Raw genomic sequence first — 16,499 nt, forward strand, 5'->3', positions numbered from 1 at the left:
AAATCTTAAAAAAAAAAAAAAAAAAAACTGAGCACAAGCAGAGGTGGGTCAAGATGAGGCCAGACAATTTGTTGTATGGAAAACTGATCAAAGGGAGGGAAATGTGGAAGGAGAAACAGCAGTTTAGAGTAATGCTATTGCCAGCTCAGTAAGAGCTGATGAAAACTTGGACCAGGCCTGTGGAAATGGAGACAAAAAGAAATGGATAAAGTACTTTGCTTTCATTTAGAAGAGAATTAAAAGACCTTTAAACAAAATAATTAAAATGTGGTGCCATCTTGCTTCTCTACTGTGGTATGAAGAATTAACTAAAATGGTCTCCCAAAGATTCCCCACTCTAACCACTCTAAAATCTGTGGATACTAATGAAATATCACTCCTGTGACTGTGTTATATTAACCACATGAGTCCTTAAAAGCAGAGAGCTTTCTCCGGTTAGCAACAAGAGAAGCCAGAGAAATGTGAACCATGAGAAGGACCTGATGTGCCATTAATGGTTTGAAAATTAAGAGGGGGAACGCCTAGGTGGCTCATTCAGTTGGGCATCCACTTTCAGCTCAGGTCATGATCCCAGAGTCCTAAGATTGGGCTCCTTGCTCAGCAGGGAGCCTGCTTCTCTCCCTCTGCCTTCTGCTTCCTCTGCTACTCTGACAAATAAATAAATAAAATCTAAATAAATAAATAAACAAACCAAGGAGGAAAAAAGACGAAGAGAGCCATTTGAGAAGGACCATGGGTGGCTTCTACGAATGATAATCAGCCCCCACCTGACAGCTGGCAAGGAAATAAGGACCTCAGATCTTTTAAAAGTATCTAGATTCTGTTAACAACCTGTATAGACTTGGGAAGTAGAGTCTACCCCTGAGACTCCAGACAAGTCCAGTCTAGCCAACACACTGGTCTTGACTTGAGACCTTAAGCAGAAAGCCCAGCCGAACATTCCTGGACTGCTGACCTACGGAACTGTAAGATAATAATGGGTGTTGTTTTAAGCCCTTAAGTTCTGGTAACACATTACACAACAACAGAAAACTAACAGAAAACTATCACCTGTATACTCTGTGAGAAGTTAACAATTTGATTATTGAAATCTGAATCAGATTATTCTCTTGTCATAGAAAGAACTGTAGCGGGGGGCAACTGGGTGGCTCAGTAGTTAAGTGTCTGCCTTTGGCTCAGGTTATGATCTTAGGGTCCTGGGACTGAGCCCTGCATTGGGCTTCCTGCTCGGCCAGAAGCCTGCTTCTCCCTCTCCCACTCCCCCTGCTTGTGTTCCCTCTTTCGCTGTGTATCCCTCTGTGTCAAATAAATAAGTACAATCTAAAAAAAGGGGGGGGGGGGGGGGGGCCTAGGTGGCTCAGTTGGTTAAGCGACTGTCTTCAGCTCAGGTCATGATCCTGGAGTTCCAGGATCCAGTCCCCAAATCAGGCTCCCTGTTCAGTGGGGAGTCTCCTTCTCCCTCTGACACTCCCCCCCACCAATCCTCTTTCATTCTCTCTCTTTCAAATAAATAAAATCTTATAAATAAATAAATAAATGTAGGAAAAATAAGTTCAGCTTGTAATTCCTCCAAAGACTAAATAACGATGTATTTAGTGATTGGCGAACCCATTTAAATATGACTTTGAAATTAAATGTTAGATATGTGTTAAAGAATTAAAGTTTTTGTTACTAAGTCTAAAGCTGTGCCATTCAATTTAGTAGCCACTAGTCTCATGTGGCTACTAAACATTTGAAGTGTGATATTCCAAAATGAGATGTACTATAAGTGTAAAAGATACAGAGGATTTTGAAAACCTGGTATAAAAATTTAAAAGAACTGGGGCGCCTGGGTGGCTCAGTGGGTTTAGGCCTCTGCCTTCGGCTCAGGTCATGATCCCGGGGTTCTGGGATCGAGCCCCGCGTTGGGTTCTCTGCTCAGCGGGGAGCCTGCTTCCTTCTCTCTCTGCCTGCCTCTCTGCCTACTTGTCATCTCTGTCTGTCAAATAAATAAATAAAAATCTTTAAAAAAAATTTTTTAAAGAACTAAATAATATTTTAATATTAATTACATATTAAATGGTAATATATTTTAATATATAATATTTGGATATATTGGGTTAAATAAATTATTAAAACTAAATTCACCTGTCTCTTTTCAATTTAAAATGTGGTTAAGTGGGGCGCCCCTGGGTGGCTTGGTGGGTTAAGCCTCTGCCTTTGGCTCAGGTCATGGTTTCAGGGTCCTGGGATCGAGCCCCGCATTGGGCTCTCTGCTCAGCGGGGAGCCTGCTTCCCCCTCTCTCTCTGCCTGCCTCTCTGCCTACTTGTGATCTTTCTGTCAAAAAAATAAATAAAATCTTTAAAAATAAATAAATAAATAAATAAATAAAATGTGGTTAAGAGAAAATTTTCAATTATATATGTGATTCAGTTGTACTCCTATTGGAAAGCATTGGTCTAGACTTTTAGGCAGGTGTCCTCTTCAAATAGCGAAAACATGAACAAATCAAACCTCTCCTACTATGAAGTTAGACAAAGTAATTTGGCAATATCTAACAAAGTAAAGGTGTATGTAACTTCAGTCTGACAATTCCACTTTCAGGTATATACCCAAGAAATCTATGAATATGCACAAGGAGACATATCTAAACTACAGAATTATTTGTAGGACAGAAAATGCTAGTTTTTCCACCAATGTTTTATGTTTTTTTCTCCATAGCATAGAGTTGTTCTCAGTCCTGTTTGCTGTGAAATATGGACTATAGGTGGTGCCAACATGAACTGCATTCTAGTCAATGCAAAGTGAAAAGAATATTTGCTCCTTCTAAAGACTGGCTGCTAAAAACCTCCAAATCATTCTCCATTCTTAGGTCTGCTGAATGGATGTTGGTGCCTGAAGCAACCTTGGAAACCACAGGCTGAAGGTGACATACACTCTATTAGCTTGGATGGCTTAATCCCTCCATAGAACCCAGCCCTTTCTTCTCCACTGAAAGTTAACTCTGTGAGCAAGAAATGAACACTATGTTAAGCTTTTGAGATTTCAGGATTTACCCATTAGAGCAGCTAGTATTAAACTAATATAGTGATAATACACAAAAAACCAGAAACAATCCAAATGTCTGTCGATAGATTGGATAAATAAGTCATAGTACAATCAGACAATGGAATGATATAAAGTACCTAAAATGAAAAAAAAAAAAAAAACCTGGATCTCTATATAACAACATAAAATTTTTTCAAGACAGCTAGTTACAAAACCAAAAACAAATTAAAAAACCCAGCATATACTGAGACCATACAAATGCACTTGTAATAAAAATATAAAAATATACAGAACAGGAGAGTACATTCCAAGAATTCCCAGATTACCTCTGGGAAGAAGGGAGAATGGGTTCAGAGAAGAGAGTGAAAACACAGTCTTCAATTCCATATGAAATGTATAATTTCCTTAAAATAATCCTAATTATGATTATTTGTTAAAACTGGATGATGGGTATATGGATATTTACTTTATTATTCTATTTTGTAAATGTTTAAATTATTTTATAATATCAAAAATCTTTTTCTTATACATATCTGCTTAGAGAGTAAACTAGTAAAACCTTGTTAGAGGACATTTAAAACTATGTATCAAGAGCCTTAAATATGTAAATATCTTTTAACACAGTCCCAACACTAGAAATATACTCTAACAGAAATTAAAGTTTGTTAAAATTATGAACATCACACTATTCTTAGAGTAACCAAAAATTGGTAACACCTAAAATGTCCAACAGAATTTTGATTAGATTACTGAGCATTCATTTTAAAATTGCATAGGATATAATGGGAAGCGGGATGAGATATCTGGAGGTAAGGATGAAAAAGATTGGCCATAAATTGATAATTGCTAAGGCTGGGTGATAAGTGTACTACTTTATTTTTTATATACTTTAAATTTTCTATAATAAAAAGTTTTAACATATTAAAATTTACTAAGCTTTTTAGATTTTTGTACTAAGTTTTTTTAAAAGCAATTTAAAATTGTAAGAACTGGGGCGCCTGGGAGGCTCAGTGGATTAAAGCCTCTGCCTTCAGCTCAGGTCATGATCCCAGGGTCCTGGGATCGAGCCCCGCATTGGGCTCTCTGCTCAGCGGGGAGCCTGCTTCCCCCTGCTTGTGATCTCTGTCTGTCAAATGAATAAATAAAATCTTTTATTTTTTTTTATTTTTTTTTTAAAGATTTTATTTATTTATTTGTCAGAGAGAGAGAGGGAGAGAGAGCGAGCACAGGCAGACAGAATGGCAGGCAGAATGGCAGGCAGAGGCAGAGGGAGAAGCAGGCTCCCCGACGAGCAAGGAGCCCGATGTGGGACTCGATCCCAGGACGCTGGGATCATGACCTGAGCCGAAGGCAGCCGCCCAACCAACTGAGCCACCCAGGCGTCCCATAAATAAAATCTTTTAAAAAAATAAAATAAAATAGTAAGAACTAGGGGTGCCTGGGTAGCTCATTCGGTTAAGCAATTGCCTTCAGCTCAGGTCATGATCCCAGGGTCCTGGAATGGAGCCCCGTGTAGGGCTCCTTGCTCAGTGGGAGCCTGCTTCTCCCTGCCACTCCCCCTGCTTGTGCTCACTTGCTCTCTTTCTCTGTCAAATAAATAAATCTTAAAAAATTAAAATAAAATAGTAAGAACTACATGTATTTGTTTTTAGAACTATCGTTTTTTTTAAATCATAGCTCATTCATTGGATCAGCAAATATTTTTTGTGTGTGTCCTTTATGTAGCTCTCATTAACTTAGGAACACGATGGCAAATGTGTAGCTAATAATCCAATACAATTGCCTCCAAACACTTGCTTAGGCACCTTATCAAAATATTTGCGAGAACCATGTATACACACACACACACACACACATCCATGTATGTATGTATATGTATGTACATATTTATAAATTATGTACATACATGCTCATGCATACATACCTGCACATTTGCACATATACAACTCTTACCAGCAATATTTTTTTTTTAAAGTAAGCTCTACGTCCAACATAGGGCTTGAACTCATGACCCTGAGATTAAGAGTCACATGCTCTTAAGAGTCACATGCTTAAGATTGAGGAGCTAGGCACCCCTCATCAGTAGTATTTCAATATTTCTTTGACTAACCTGTATTTTACTATTTCACATAATCTATTTAATAAATCCATTTTTGTTCATTTCTAATCAGATAGGATTGTATTAGCTTTTTAAAAAAATCTAATGTAGGGGTAGGGAAAAATAATTTAAAGATAAAAATATAAAAAATCTAATGTATGTATGGGGGAAGCATAGGCTCTCAAGTTTTGTTGTTTCTTACACTTACAAATATGTTCAACCCATGATTTCTTTGCAGGAACTTTTAAATCCAAATATCCATTTGTGAGGATTAGTTTTGTTAGAACCAGGAAATATAATCAATAGATCTATTGGTGCAGGTAAATCACAATACTTTATAATGTTCTGAAAATTGGAGGGAGGATATCACTGTTGACTCTTCTAACCTGTGAAACTTGCATTTCATCAGTATACCTCATTTACCACACTTGACATGAAATCAGTTGTCATACAGAACTGCCAATCTCAATCAGTACATCAAATATTAATAGCACCAAATTTCATATTCTGTATACAATTTCATATTTTGTATATTTTGCATGCAAATAGATTTTAATATCTTCTTCTTTCACCCCAATGGATTATTTTGGGCATACCTCACTTTGAAGACCCCTGCTCTAGTAGAAGATAGATATTTGTTGACCAAAAAATAATGAATCAAAACAAGTGCTACAAGAGGACTAATCCCTGGGTTTCTAAAGGGACACATAGAAGAGACACTAACTCATGACTGTGAGTTGGCAAAATGTTGCCAAATGGAGAACTTAAGAATGGGTAATAGATTGATCGGGCAGATTGGGGGTGAGGAAGCATGATATTCCAAGCAGAAGGAATAGTGTATTATTATGCAAAGGTGCAGAGGTAACAGCAAACACAGCACTTTCAAACTAGTGTATTAGTCGTCTAAAACGGCTGAAGTGTAGTTTCTAGAGCTGTAGAAGCGGGAGGGAGTACGTATTTAGGGACTCAGAGATGAGCTGATGGAATAAGATTATAAGGCCTTCTTTGGATTTTATTTGAAGGGCAATGGAGAGGTAAATGATGAAGGTATATAGTAAATAATTTGGCCTTGCCCAAAGAGAGGTCTAGCCTTTGTCCCTTGCTCCTGGGAGGTAACCTCTAAACCCTGGAATTTCTGGAGTAATAGTAGTATCATATATGTGAGACCCCTGGACCACGTGGTATCAGCCTGAACTCCAGTTCAACCAATCAAGCAGTAAGTCTCAATAAAAACTCTGGACACTGACGCTCAGAAGAGGTGTTTGGGCTGGAATACTCTATGTGTATTACCACACATCAACCCTGGGGAGGGGAGCATTGTCTTCAATACTGAAGACAATGAAAGTTTCACATTTAAAACTCTCCTAGATTGTGCCTATGCATGTCTTCCTTTGGCTGGTTCAAATTTGTATCTTTTCCCTAAAATGAACAATATCCATTAGTATAATAGTCTTTAGGGAGTTCTGTGAGTCTTTCTAGTGAATTATCAAATCTGGAGGTGGTTTTGAGAAACCCCTAAACTTAACAGTTGATGTCAGAAGTGAGGGAGGTCTTGGGTGGACTCTTCCCTCTTTATAGTTGGACCCTAACTCCTTGCAGCTGGGGTCAGAAGTCTTGGGGAGACTTGGTGGTCTGGAGGATTATGCCTTTAACCTCGCAGTTTGGCTAACTCTGGGAAAAGAGTAAAAATATTTAAGTAGTAGGGACAGCTACACAATCTACATAATCTAGAGTCTACAGAAATCACTTTGGGGGTGCCTGACTGGCTCAGTGGGTTAAACCTCTGCCTTCGGCTCAGGTCATGATCTTAGAGTCCTGGGATCGAGCCCCACATCGGCTCTCTGCTCGGGGGGGAGCCTGCTTCCCCCTTCTCTCTCTGCCTGCCTCTCTGCCTACTTGTGATCTTTGTCTGGTTAAATAAATAAAATTTAAAAAAAATTACTTTGGCTATAATGGTGAGACTATATTGGTGAAGAGTAAGACTGGCAAAAGATGACAATGACAGTGGGAATGGAGAGGGACATATCTGTGAGATATTTTCAAGGCAAAATTGATTGAATGTGAAGGGTGAGAGAGAGAAATCAGGAATGGACCCGCCAGAAAGAAAATCAGGTTTTAGTTTTGCTTATTTGCAGGGGAGACAAGAAGAAGTTGGAAGATTGAATTGGGTGGTGAACATTTTGAGAAGCTTTTTACATATTCAGGTAAAGCTATTCCATTAGCAGTCAAAGCAGAGATGGATATAGAGTTGGGAACCATAATAACAAATAACCAAAGTCATGGGGGAAATTGATATTGACTACAAATAAGTCACCAGAGTGGAAAAGGTTAAGGATGAAATATCAATACTAAAGGGACAGTTGGAGTACTAAAAATTCACAGAAAAGCAGCAGCCTAAGAGGCAGGAATAAAACCCTAAAACTTAACCTTTTCAGGTTGACAATAAATGCTTGAAAATTTTTTCTTCTTTTTGTTAATGAAAATTTTCTCCATTTCTTATAGTGAACATTTATTACTTCTTAATAAGAAAAAAGATGTAGTTTTAAATGAATATTTTAAAGCTTGCAACCATGTATTTTTTCTATTTATATATGTAAAAGTGAGACAAAGTTTACTCATTTTCTGACCTATCTCAAACTTAATAATGATTCACATAATTCAATGTAACTGAATTATTAATATCTAAAACCAAAAATTTTATTTTCAAAGCAATTTTAAAATTACCTCCCACCCCTCATTACTATCTGGAACTACTTAACTTCACGGGGCTCCTGGAATATCTGTCTCCCCCTCAAGAAGACCAACAAAGACTAAATGAATAACTGAGGAAACAATTGCTCTAAAAATCTAATGACATAGAGCTCTAGTAAAGACTTCAGAGGATGTGTTTCTTCTGGATTAAAACAAATAGATATCCCCAGTATAGTGTAGATAAATAAAATACACCATATTGACCCATGTAACCTATGCATGTAGCCTCATATTCACAGTTGCTATAAGATCAGTTACAAACTCTTATTTGCAAATTATTTCAAAGCTATAAAATATCTCATTCCTACCTTTACAAAGAGAGTCTCTCATTAACCTCAGAAATTCTAATACTATGTCACTAAAAAAATATTTAATCTCTTGGGGGACATTTAACCTTAAAATAAAACAGATCCTCTTATACTAGCAGCTGAAGGTTCTAAATCATTGGAGTTTCTTATTGACAATAGATCAATTCAGTGAAACAGTTCTAAAATATTGCATGCATTTATTATTGATTCTTAATGTTTAATAAACTGGAAAAAATGTTTAAATGGTCCTCAAGAAGGCTTTTATAGTCCACAACAGAGGTCTTTCTCATCCAAGGAGATTTTTGCTGTTTTCAAATTGTTGTTCTTATTCTTTCAAAATGTTATGTGTTTTTTTTAATCTGGTAGAGAAATACCTAAGTATACATTTCCCATTTTTTCCAATTTTGCATTTTTAATGCAAAATCTTTATCCCAAATACTCTGAAAAATTTTTAAGTTGCTAATTATAACTGTATTTTGTCTATTTAAACCTTGATCCTTTAATTACCTAAGTAATTGCCTACCTCAAGTTAGCCCTGACTTTGAGTTTACCAAAATGAAGAATGTTAAATATATCTGGTGTTCTTGTTATAAAATTCTTGAGAAGCAAAATATTGAGAAAAACATTCACTGTTTTAATTTCCAACCGGAGTATACATAAAAATAATCAAAAAATAAGCACCTTGTTTCTTTTCTTCAGAGAATCTGTTTATTTAGCAGCTCCATATTGTATATTTCCAAAATCCTGATAGAAAACACACACTAGAGACTTATAAAACTGGTATTAAATGCAGTGTTATTTTCTTCTTACACTAGCCCCAATTATTAAATTGGTGCGTATATAGTTCAGGTAGCTCTATTTAAGAATTTCAGCCCCCTTTGACAAGCATGGCAGAGTTTTTAAAGTATACCACAAATTCCCAAAATGAAAAGTGGGTGAGAAAATATTTGGGGGAAAGAAAATCACCTTCCCCAAATAAGCAATTTCAACATATTTCTAATCAGAATTATTTCAAAATATTTCCAAGGAAATTTAAGGACCCATCATTTCAAATATGTAAAGGAGAATTTTCTGGTTCAGAGATTGAGAAATGTCAGAATTACCTGTACATAATTTGCCATTTCTGAATTTAGATCCACTTTCTCATCTATAAAATAAAGTGCTTAGACAGAAAACTGATCTACTTTTACAGTGTTTTCCAGTATTGACTCTGGTGACTAATTGATATGATTTTCTTTTATAAATAAAAAATAATTAGAAGTGTTAATTTAAAAGTATATTTTTAACACAGTGAAGGTTTCCTTTGTTTTTTAATCTGTTAAGGATCTTAAAGATACTTTACATAAACAAGCCAGCCATTTTATATCTAAATAAAAATAGGTTAATAGCTTTTGTATGAAGCACAGTAAAAATGATAAAATCTCTGATTTAAGGTGAAATAATATTTTCTAACTTTGTTAGTTTTACTTCAAATCCAAACTTCTGTTCTCAAATGGCCATTTTATCATTTGAATATCTTTTTCTAGTTTTATGCATATTGAAATTAATCTTGCTTCCTTTCCTATGGAAAAACACATTTACCACCTTATCATCTTTATATAGATTCCATTTTTTTAAAAAACCTTTTTGAATGGCAAATGTTCATGGTTGTTCCAAACTAATGACTCTTCTTAATGAACCTTCTCTAATGTTTAAATGTGTGTCTCTTTGTCACTGCATTTGTAAAGGTAAGAACTGTCAAAAAAGGATCAGTCTGATGCTCAGATAAATTCCTCCACTTTGGTAAACATTTCCATTTTAACCAGAAGTTCTAAATGTCTTTATTGAGTGTTTAAAAATGACATTTCATAAGCCCTCTTCTCTGACAGTTTACAAACACTAGGAAGAAATACTCTAAAATGTTAATACCGGTTATCCCTAGTGGTGGTATAACACGCCATTTTATTTTTTATATTTCCCAGAAAGCATTATTACTTTGGTAATCGGATTGCATTTCAAAATTAAATTTTAAAAGGCTTATAAAGTATAGGACATCAACACAGTCCACTTCTCCAGCAGAAAGGTTAAATGCTTTTCCCCTATTGATAAGCTTGTTCTTTAAGGGGAAGAATGATTTGATCAGGTGTCTGTCAGGTTGGATGAAGACTACATTTACTTTCCAGGCCCTTCTTTTAAGTTAGGCTTTGAACTTAATTGCAGTGATTCTTGCAGCAGTAAACTTTTGGGGGGGGGGCAGAGTAACACCTTTCAATACAACTAGAAGCAGAATGCCAAGAGACTCTCAGGTTTACCAATATTTTCAAAGACTTGTCAGTATTCTCCTCCATCATTCCAGAACAATTCCATTTAGAAAGAAACGCAATTGTAAACCATTTCTATTTCAAGCCCATAAAAACCAGACCGGGATGAAAGGCAAAGCCTTGACCTTTCTATTTCAGACTTTCATCTGTGTGGCTAAGCCATCTGCTTTCTCTCCCCTACCCCATCTACTTAATGGACTGAAAATACTGCACCTGATTGCAATTTTATCAAACCAGCCTGACTTTTCCACTTCAACGAATTACTACTCTTTCACCTCAAGTCTCGCTCGTAAAAATGTGCTTACCCTTCCCTCTCAATTCCTTCCCATCTCCCTCAATTATGAGTTATCAAATATCTTAAAGATACGCGGCTTCCGTGGATTAAGCCATCTCAAGATCTCTTCACTTTCCACACCGAGCGCCTGAAGGAAAACCTACTCCAGTCTCTCCTCCTGTGGCTATAAAGCCGGTATTATTATCATTGTTGTTGCGGTTACGCAGGAGGCACCTCGCATCGCAGCCTAGAAGGGAGTCGCGTCTCTCCGCCGCCAAACAACAGGGGACTCAGACTGGGAAAAGACAGACCCGGGTGGGAGGAAACCTCCACGATGAAGAAGGGAGCTGCTAAGAGGAAGCTCGGAAGACTGGAAGAAAGGACCTTCCGATGCACGAAGGGAAAGCGGTGTTTGTGAAGTGGAGCAAGAAGTGGGCGGCCGAGGTGCAACGGGAAGAAGGGGCCCGAGACCCGCGGGAGGGCCGGGGCCAGTGGGAGGGCGGGGGCCGAGGCGGGCGTGGGCAGCTCGCAGCGACCGCCGGAGTCCGAGGAGCTAGGGCGCTTCTAGCGGCGCGAGGCGCGGGAGAGGGGAAGAGGGGGCGAAAAGAGGAAAAAAGAGCAGTTGAGGGGCCGAGAGAGCCGCGTCGAGGCCGGCGCGGCGGGGACAGCGGGCCCACCCCCAGCCAAGCCCCGCTACTTAACTATTTGTAGAGCTGCTGCAGGCACAGGTCCAGGCTCTCGCCCTCCACCTCCTCACGGGTGATGCGCTCCGACAGCGGCCGCGGGAGCGGGGGTAGAGGCGGCAGCTGGGGCTGCGGCGGCGGCGGCTGTACGGCCGACTGCCCCCGGGCTGCCGCCGCGTCCTCTTCCTCGCCCTGCGCCGCTGCCACCGCCTCTTCCTCCACCGCCTCCTCTTCGGGCTCGGGGTCTTGCTCTTGCTCCCCCTCCTCCGTAGCGGCCACAGTGGCCACCTCCTCGCCAGGATCCTCGACCGAAGCCTCGGCCGCCTCAGCCGCTACCAGTTCGGGCTCGGGCTCGGGTTCCGGCTCCGACTCGGGTTCGGGTTCCGGCTCGGGCTCGCCGCCGCCGCACGGTCCGCGAAACTCGCCCAGGAATAGCTCCAGGAAGCGCCGGTAAGTTTTCTCCTCGGGGCTGCAGCCGGCCATCGTTGCTCATGCCCCGGGGCCGACCGGGAAGTAGGGAGGGGGGGTAGGGAATCCAGGAAGGGGAGGGGGCTGCTCTCGAGCCTCGGGCTCCCGCAAAGGCTGTTAGCGGTCGCACCGGCACGAGCTATCAGCACTAGGTTGCCTGGAGAGGGCTCCCGCAGGCGTGCGCGCCGCCGAGCGCGGACGTGCGCGGCCCGGGGGTGGGGGCGGAGCGCGCCGCCCCCTCTCGGGTCTGGAGGGAAAGTTGTTAGCGGGCGCGCGCGCAGGGTCCAGCGGCGGCCCACCCTCCAGCCCTCCGGAGAGCTCAGCCCACGCTGCCTAGAGACTGTCGCCATGGTAACCGGCTCTAATTAAGAATTTCAGGGTCCCTCCCGTCGAGCCCGCGGAGTCGAAAAGGACACTCGACTCGCCCGCTCTCCAACTCTACATATCTTTATTGTATGGATACCCTAGCCTCAACTGGGTAAGAGTGAACTAAGACATCTCCAAGTCTAGCTGCTGGTTCGCACTTGGATTGGATTTACCTCGGTTTTCCTTATCTGTCCCTGCGTTGCCTTAGCGTAGGTGTCTGTTGAAAGATACCGCAGTGTCAACACCTTTTGTTGTTGGTGACACTAATTTAATAAGTAGTTTGGGGGAAAGGGGTATCACACACCTTTCAAGTGGTAGGTTCCTTTGCATATATCCTCTCATTTGATTCAGTGAAGAAAGTGGTGTTATCCTCATTTCTTAAAGACAGGAAACAAGATTAATATATATCTGCTTCCAGGTTTCAAAGCTACTCACCATGGCATTGTAATTAGAACCCAGGTTATCAGCCTCCAAAGCCTTCTAGAACCGTTTTTCTTTTACTCTTCTCTTCTTTACTTCTGCAATATGTCTATAAAGGCTTATTTTTATAGGACTTTATAGTTTACAAGTGTTTTCATACCTTTAATCCTTACAATAACATCTCGAGGTAGAAGACATCATTATCATTATGATTCCATTTTATAGATGAGAAAGCTGAGCCATAAAGATATGGTGACTTTGCTCAAGGTCACAAACAAGTGATACAACAAGGACTAAAATCCAGGTCTTTTCACTGCAAAGCCATTAGTTTTCCAGCATTCCAAGACACCCCTCTGTAGTCTCTGTATAAAACATATTATACCTTATTACATAATATGTACTTTTCATACATTTTCTTTGCTCTTCTTCCCCATCCTTCAAGCCTCCTTTTCTTTCTTAGATTGAAACTGAAATGACTTTAAATGATCCTAATTTTCTTACCAAACTATACACAAACCTATTATTTTCAAGCCTTACTGAGGGGAGTGGGAGAAGGAGAAGCTGTGTTGTTATACAGCTGTATAGATGATAGCATCATTACTGCATACTGCCATGTCCATGGCAACATATAATTCGGCAAAAACATAGTGATTCTTTCTCTACTTTGAAAAACATGTTCACAAATTATCCACCCCATCCTCTCCATTTATTGTTTCTGGGTTTTAGTTAGATTTAGGGTCTGAAATACCATTTCTAGTTGGCTATTAATGGAAGAAGAAGGAGTCTCCCTGCCAACTGTTTTCATGTAATACTGTATTCTAAATCCCTGACCTGTTACTGTTATTTTAAGATTAAGTGGGTTGAGCTCACTAATGTACATTATGGCATCATGTAAAACAGACATCCATTCTTTCTCCTAGTTCAAGATTAAATAATACATGATAGAAAGCATATAGTGAGTAATGCACATAAGTCCTCTATAACTATTTATTTTTGTCTCTGAGGTAAATGGAAAGACCCAATAAATAAGTCTGTTTCCAGACAAGCTAAATGTATTTATACGTGTTTTGTTTAAAATATCACCAATGTAGAACAACTTTTCTATGAGATGCCAAGAAAGCCTTTAAACTCCTCATTTGTCTTTGTTTTCAATCCACCTGTTCATTTCCATTTCAGAATGTCTAGAAAAGACTGACAAAACTTTTAAGGCTGCAAACCTAAATGTCCACAACTTTACATTCCAATAACTTTAAAATCTCAGAATTTGACATAATATCATTTAGTTCAAGAGTACATAGCTTTCACCTATAACAATTCAAGCTACACCCTGCTTTATAATGTAGTTGCCTCTCTGATCTAGATGACATTTATTTGTGACATTAATTTATGACTCAACTCACATATCAAAGGGAAGAAGTATTATATGTTGAAGAAACATTACTACTAAGAGTAAAAAGCCCACACCTCTTTTTTTTTTTTTTTAAAGATTTTATTTATTTATTTGACAGAGATTGATCACAAGTAGACGGAGAGGCAGGCAGAGAGAGAGAGAGAGAGAGAGGGAAGCAGGCTCCCTGCTGAGCAGAGAGCCCAATGCGGGACTCGATCCCAGGACCCCGAGATCATGACCTGAGCCGAAGGCAGCAGCTTAACCCACTGAGCCACCCAGGCGCCCCTCCACACCTCTTTATTACTATAAATGAGAGGTGTGTTTGCTTATATTAATAAAGATATTCCTTCACAAATATGGATCCTATTCCTTTCATTTGACAGAGTAGCTTGGCCAGAAGGTTGCTGACAGCAGTGCTGGGATCTCAGAGCAGCTGTGTAGGATGATTTTGCCATTGTCAAGAAGTCTTTTTAGTCATTATTTTGCATTGCTTTACTTTCCTTTTCAGTTCCTTTTCTCCTACACTTTCCTAATCCCCTTTCTTACTATCTATTAAAAAATAGTGAGCTACGAAAGTGCATGTACCAAGAGTATTTAAATTTTTTGAGGTTTTTCTTTCTTCGTAAGAATTGCTCTCCTTCTAACCCTTAGATCTTTGAAGGAAATATACAATGCCCTTTCATGGATAATCATAGTAATGATGATATCTATAAAATTAAAAAGAATCGTTAGGGGCTCCTGAGTGGCTCAGTTAAGTGTCTGCCTTTAGCTCAGGTCATGATCCCAGGATCCAGCAATGGAGCCTCTCATTGGGCTCTCTGCTCAGCCTGGTGCTTGCTCTCTCTCTGACACTGCCACCCCCTCCCCCAACCTCATGCTTGCTCGCTCTCTCTCAGTCTGAAATAAATAAATAAAATCTTTAACAAAAAAAAAAAAAAAAAAGAACTGCTGAGTTTGGCAGATCCTTATCATATGACCCAGGAATTCCTCTCCCAGGTATTTACCCATAAGAAATGAAAACATGCACACCAAACACATACACACGAAAAACCTGGTACATAAATGGTTCACAATAGTTTTATTCATAATAGCTTAAATTTGGAAATAACCCAGATATCCATTAATAGGTGAGTGAATAAACAAATTGTGGTGTATTCATACAATAGACTACTACTCAGTAGTAAAAAAAATTACTGATGAACACAATGTAGGTGAATCTCAAAAACATGCTGAGGGAAAAAAATCCAGGCACAAAAGGGTACATACTATATGATAATGTTTACATGAAATTCTAGAACAGGCAAAAATAATCTATGGTGGTTGCTTGCAACTGAGGTGGCGTGGGAGATTCATGGCAAAGGAGTAAAAAGGAATGTGGAGGGGTGGGGGATTAAAATGTTCTATATCTTGGGCGCCTGGGTGGTTCGGCGAGTTAAGCCTCTACTTTTGACTCAGGTCATGATCTCAGGGTCCTGGGATCGAGTCCCACATCGGACTCTCTGCTCAGTGTGGAGCTTGCTTCCCCCTCTCTCTTTCTCTGCCTGCCTCTCTGCCTACTTGTGATCTCTGTCAAATAAATAAATAAATAAAATCTTTTAAAAAAATAAATAACAAATAAATAAAATGTTCTATATCTTGACTGGGTGGTCACATCTATATATTCATTTGCCAAAAATTATTAAAGCAGGGCACCTGTGTGACTCAGGCAAATTTATTTATTTTTTATTTATTTAATTTGAGAGAGTGTGGAGTGGGGGGATGGGCAGAGGGAGAAAGAATCCTCAAGCAGACTCCCCACTGAGCGTGGTGCCCAACACAGAGCTCAAAGCCAGGGCCCTGAGATCATGACCTGAGTTGAATTCGAATCTGTTGCTTAACCAACTGAGCCTCCCTGGTACCCCAAGTGTCTGACTCTTGATTTCAACTCAGGTCTTGATCTCAAGGTTGTGAGTTCAAGTCCCATGTTTGGCTCCATGCCTAATTTTTTTAAAAAATATTAAAATGTACATTTTCTGTAACTGTATTATAAGTAAATTAAAGTTGATTTTAAAAATTAAACACAGGGATGCCTGGGTGGCTTAGTCGGTTAAGCATCTGCCTTCTTCTCAGGTCATGATCCAAGGGTCCTGGGATCAAGTCCTGCACTGGGCTTCCTGCTCTTTGGGGATCCTGCTTCTCCCTCTCCCTCTGTTGCTCCCATGCTTGTGCTTTCTCTCTGTCAAATAAATAAATAAAATCTTTTAAAATTTTTAAATAAAAGTTAAACAGAATAGGGGCACCTGGGTGGCTCAGTTGGTTAAGCATCTGCCTTCAGCTTGGATCATTACCCTGGAGTCCCAGACTTCCTGCTCAATAGGGAATCAAAGTCTTCTCCCTCTCCCTCTGCTCCTCCCACACTTGTGCTCCCTCCCTC

At 39.6% G+C, this 16,499-nt stretch overlaps 1 protein-coding gene across 1 annotated transcript in view; it reads right to left on the bottom strand.

Annotated features, from left to right (window-relative positions):
• Nucleotides 1-11,925, bottom strand: part of LOC111151723 (protein phosphatase, Mg2+/Mn2+ dependent 1E) — a 209,493-nt gene extending 197,568 nt beyond the window's left edge. The window contains exon 1 of the mRNA XM_022509886.1: nt 11,462-11,925. Within this exon, the coding sequence (XP_022365594.1) occupies nt 11,462-11,925 (464 nt within the window). The remainder of the gene's footprint in view (nt 1-11,461) is intronic.
• Between the last annotated feature and the right edge of the window lie 4,574 nt (nt 11,926-16,499).

Source organism: Enhydra lutris, unplaced genomic scaffold (assembly GCF_002288905.1).
Source record: "Enhydra lutris kenyoni isolate GAN:26980312 unplaced genomic scaffold, ASM228890v2 scaffoldscaffold26, whole genome shotgun sequence".
Taxonomy (NCBI): domain Eukaryota; kingdom Metazoa; phylum Chordata; class Mammalia; order Carnivora; family Mustelidae; genus Enhydra; species Enhydra lutris.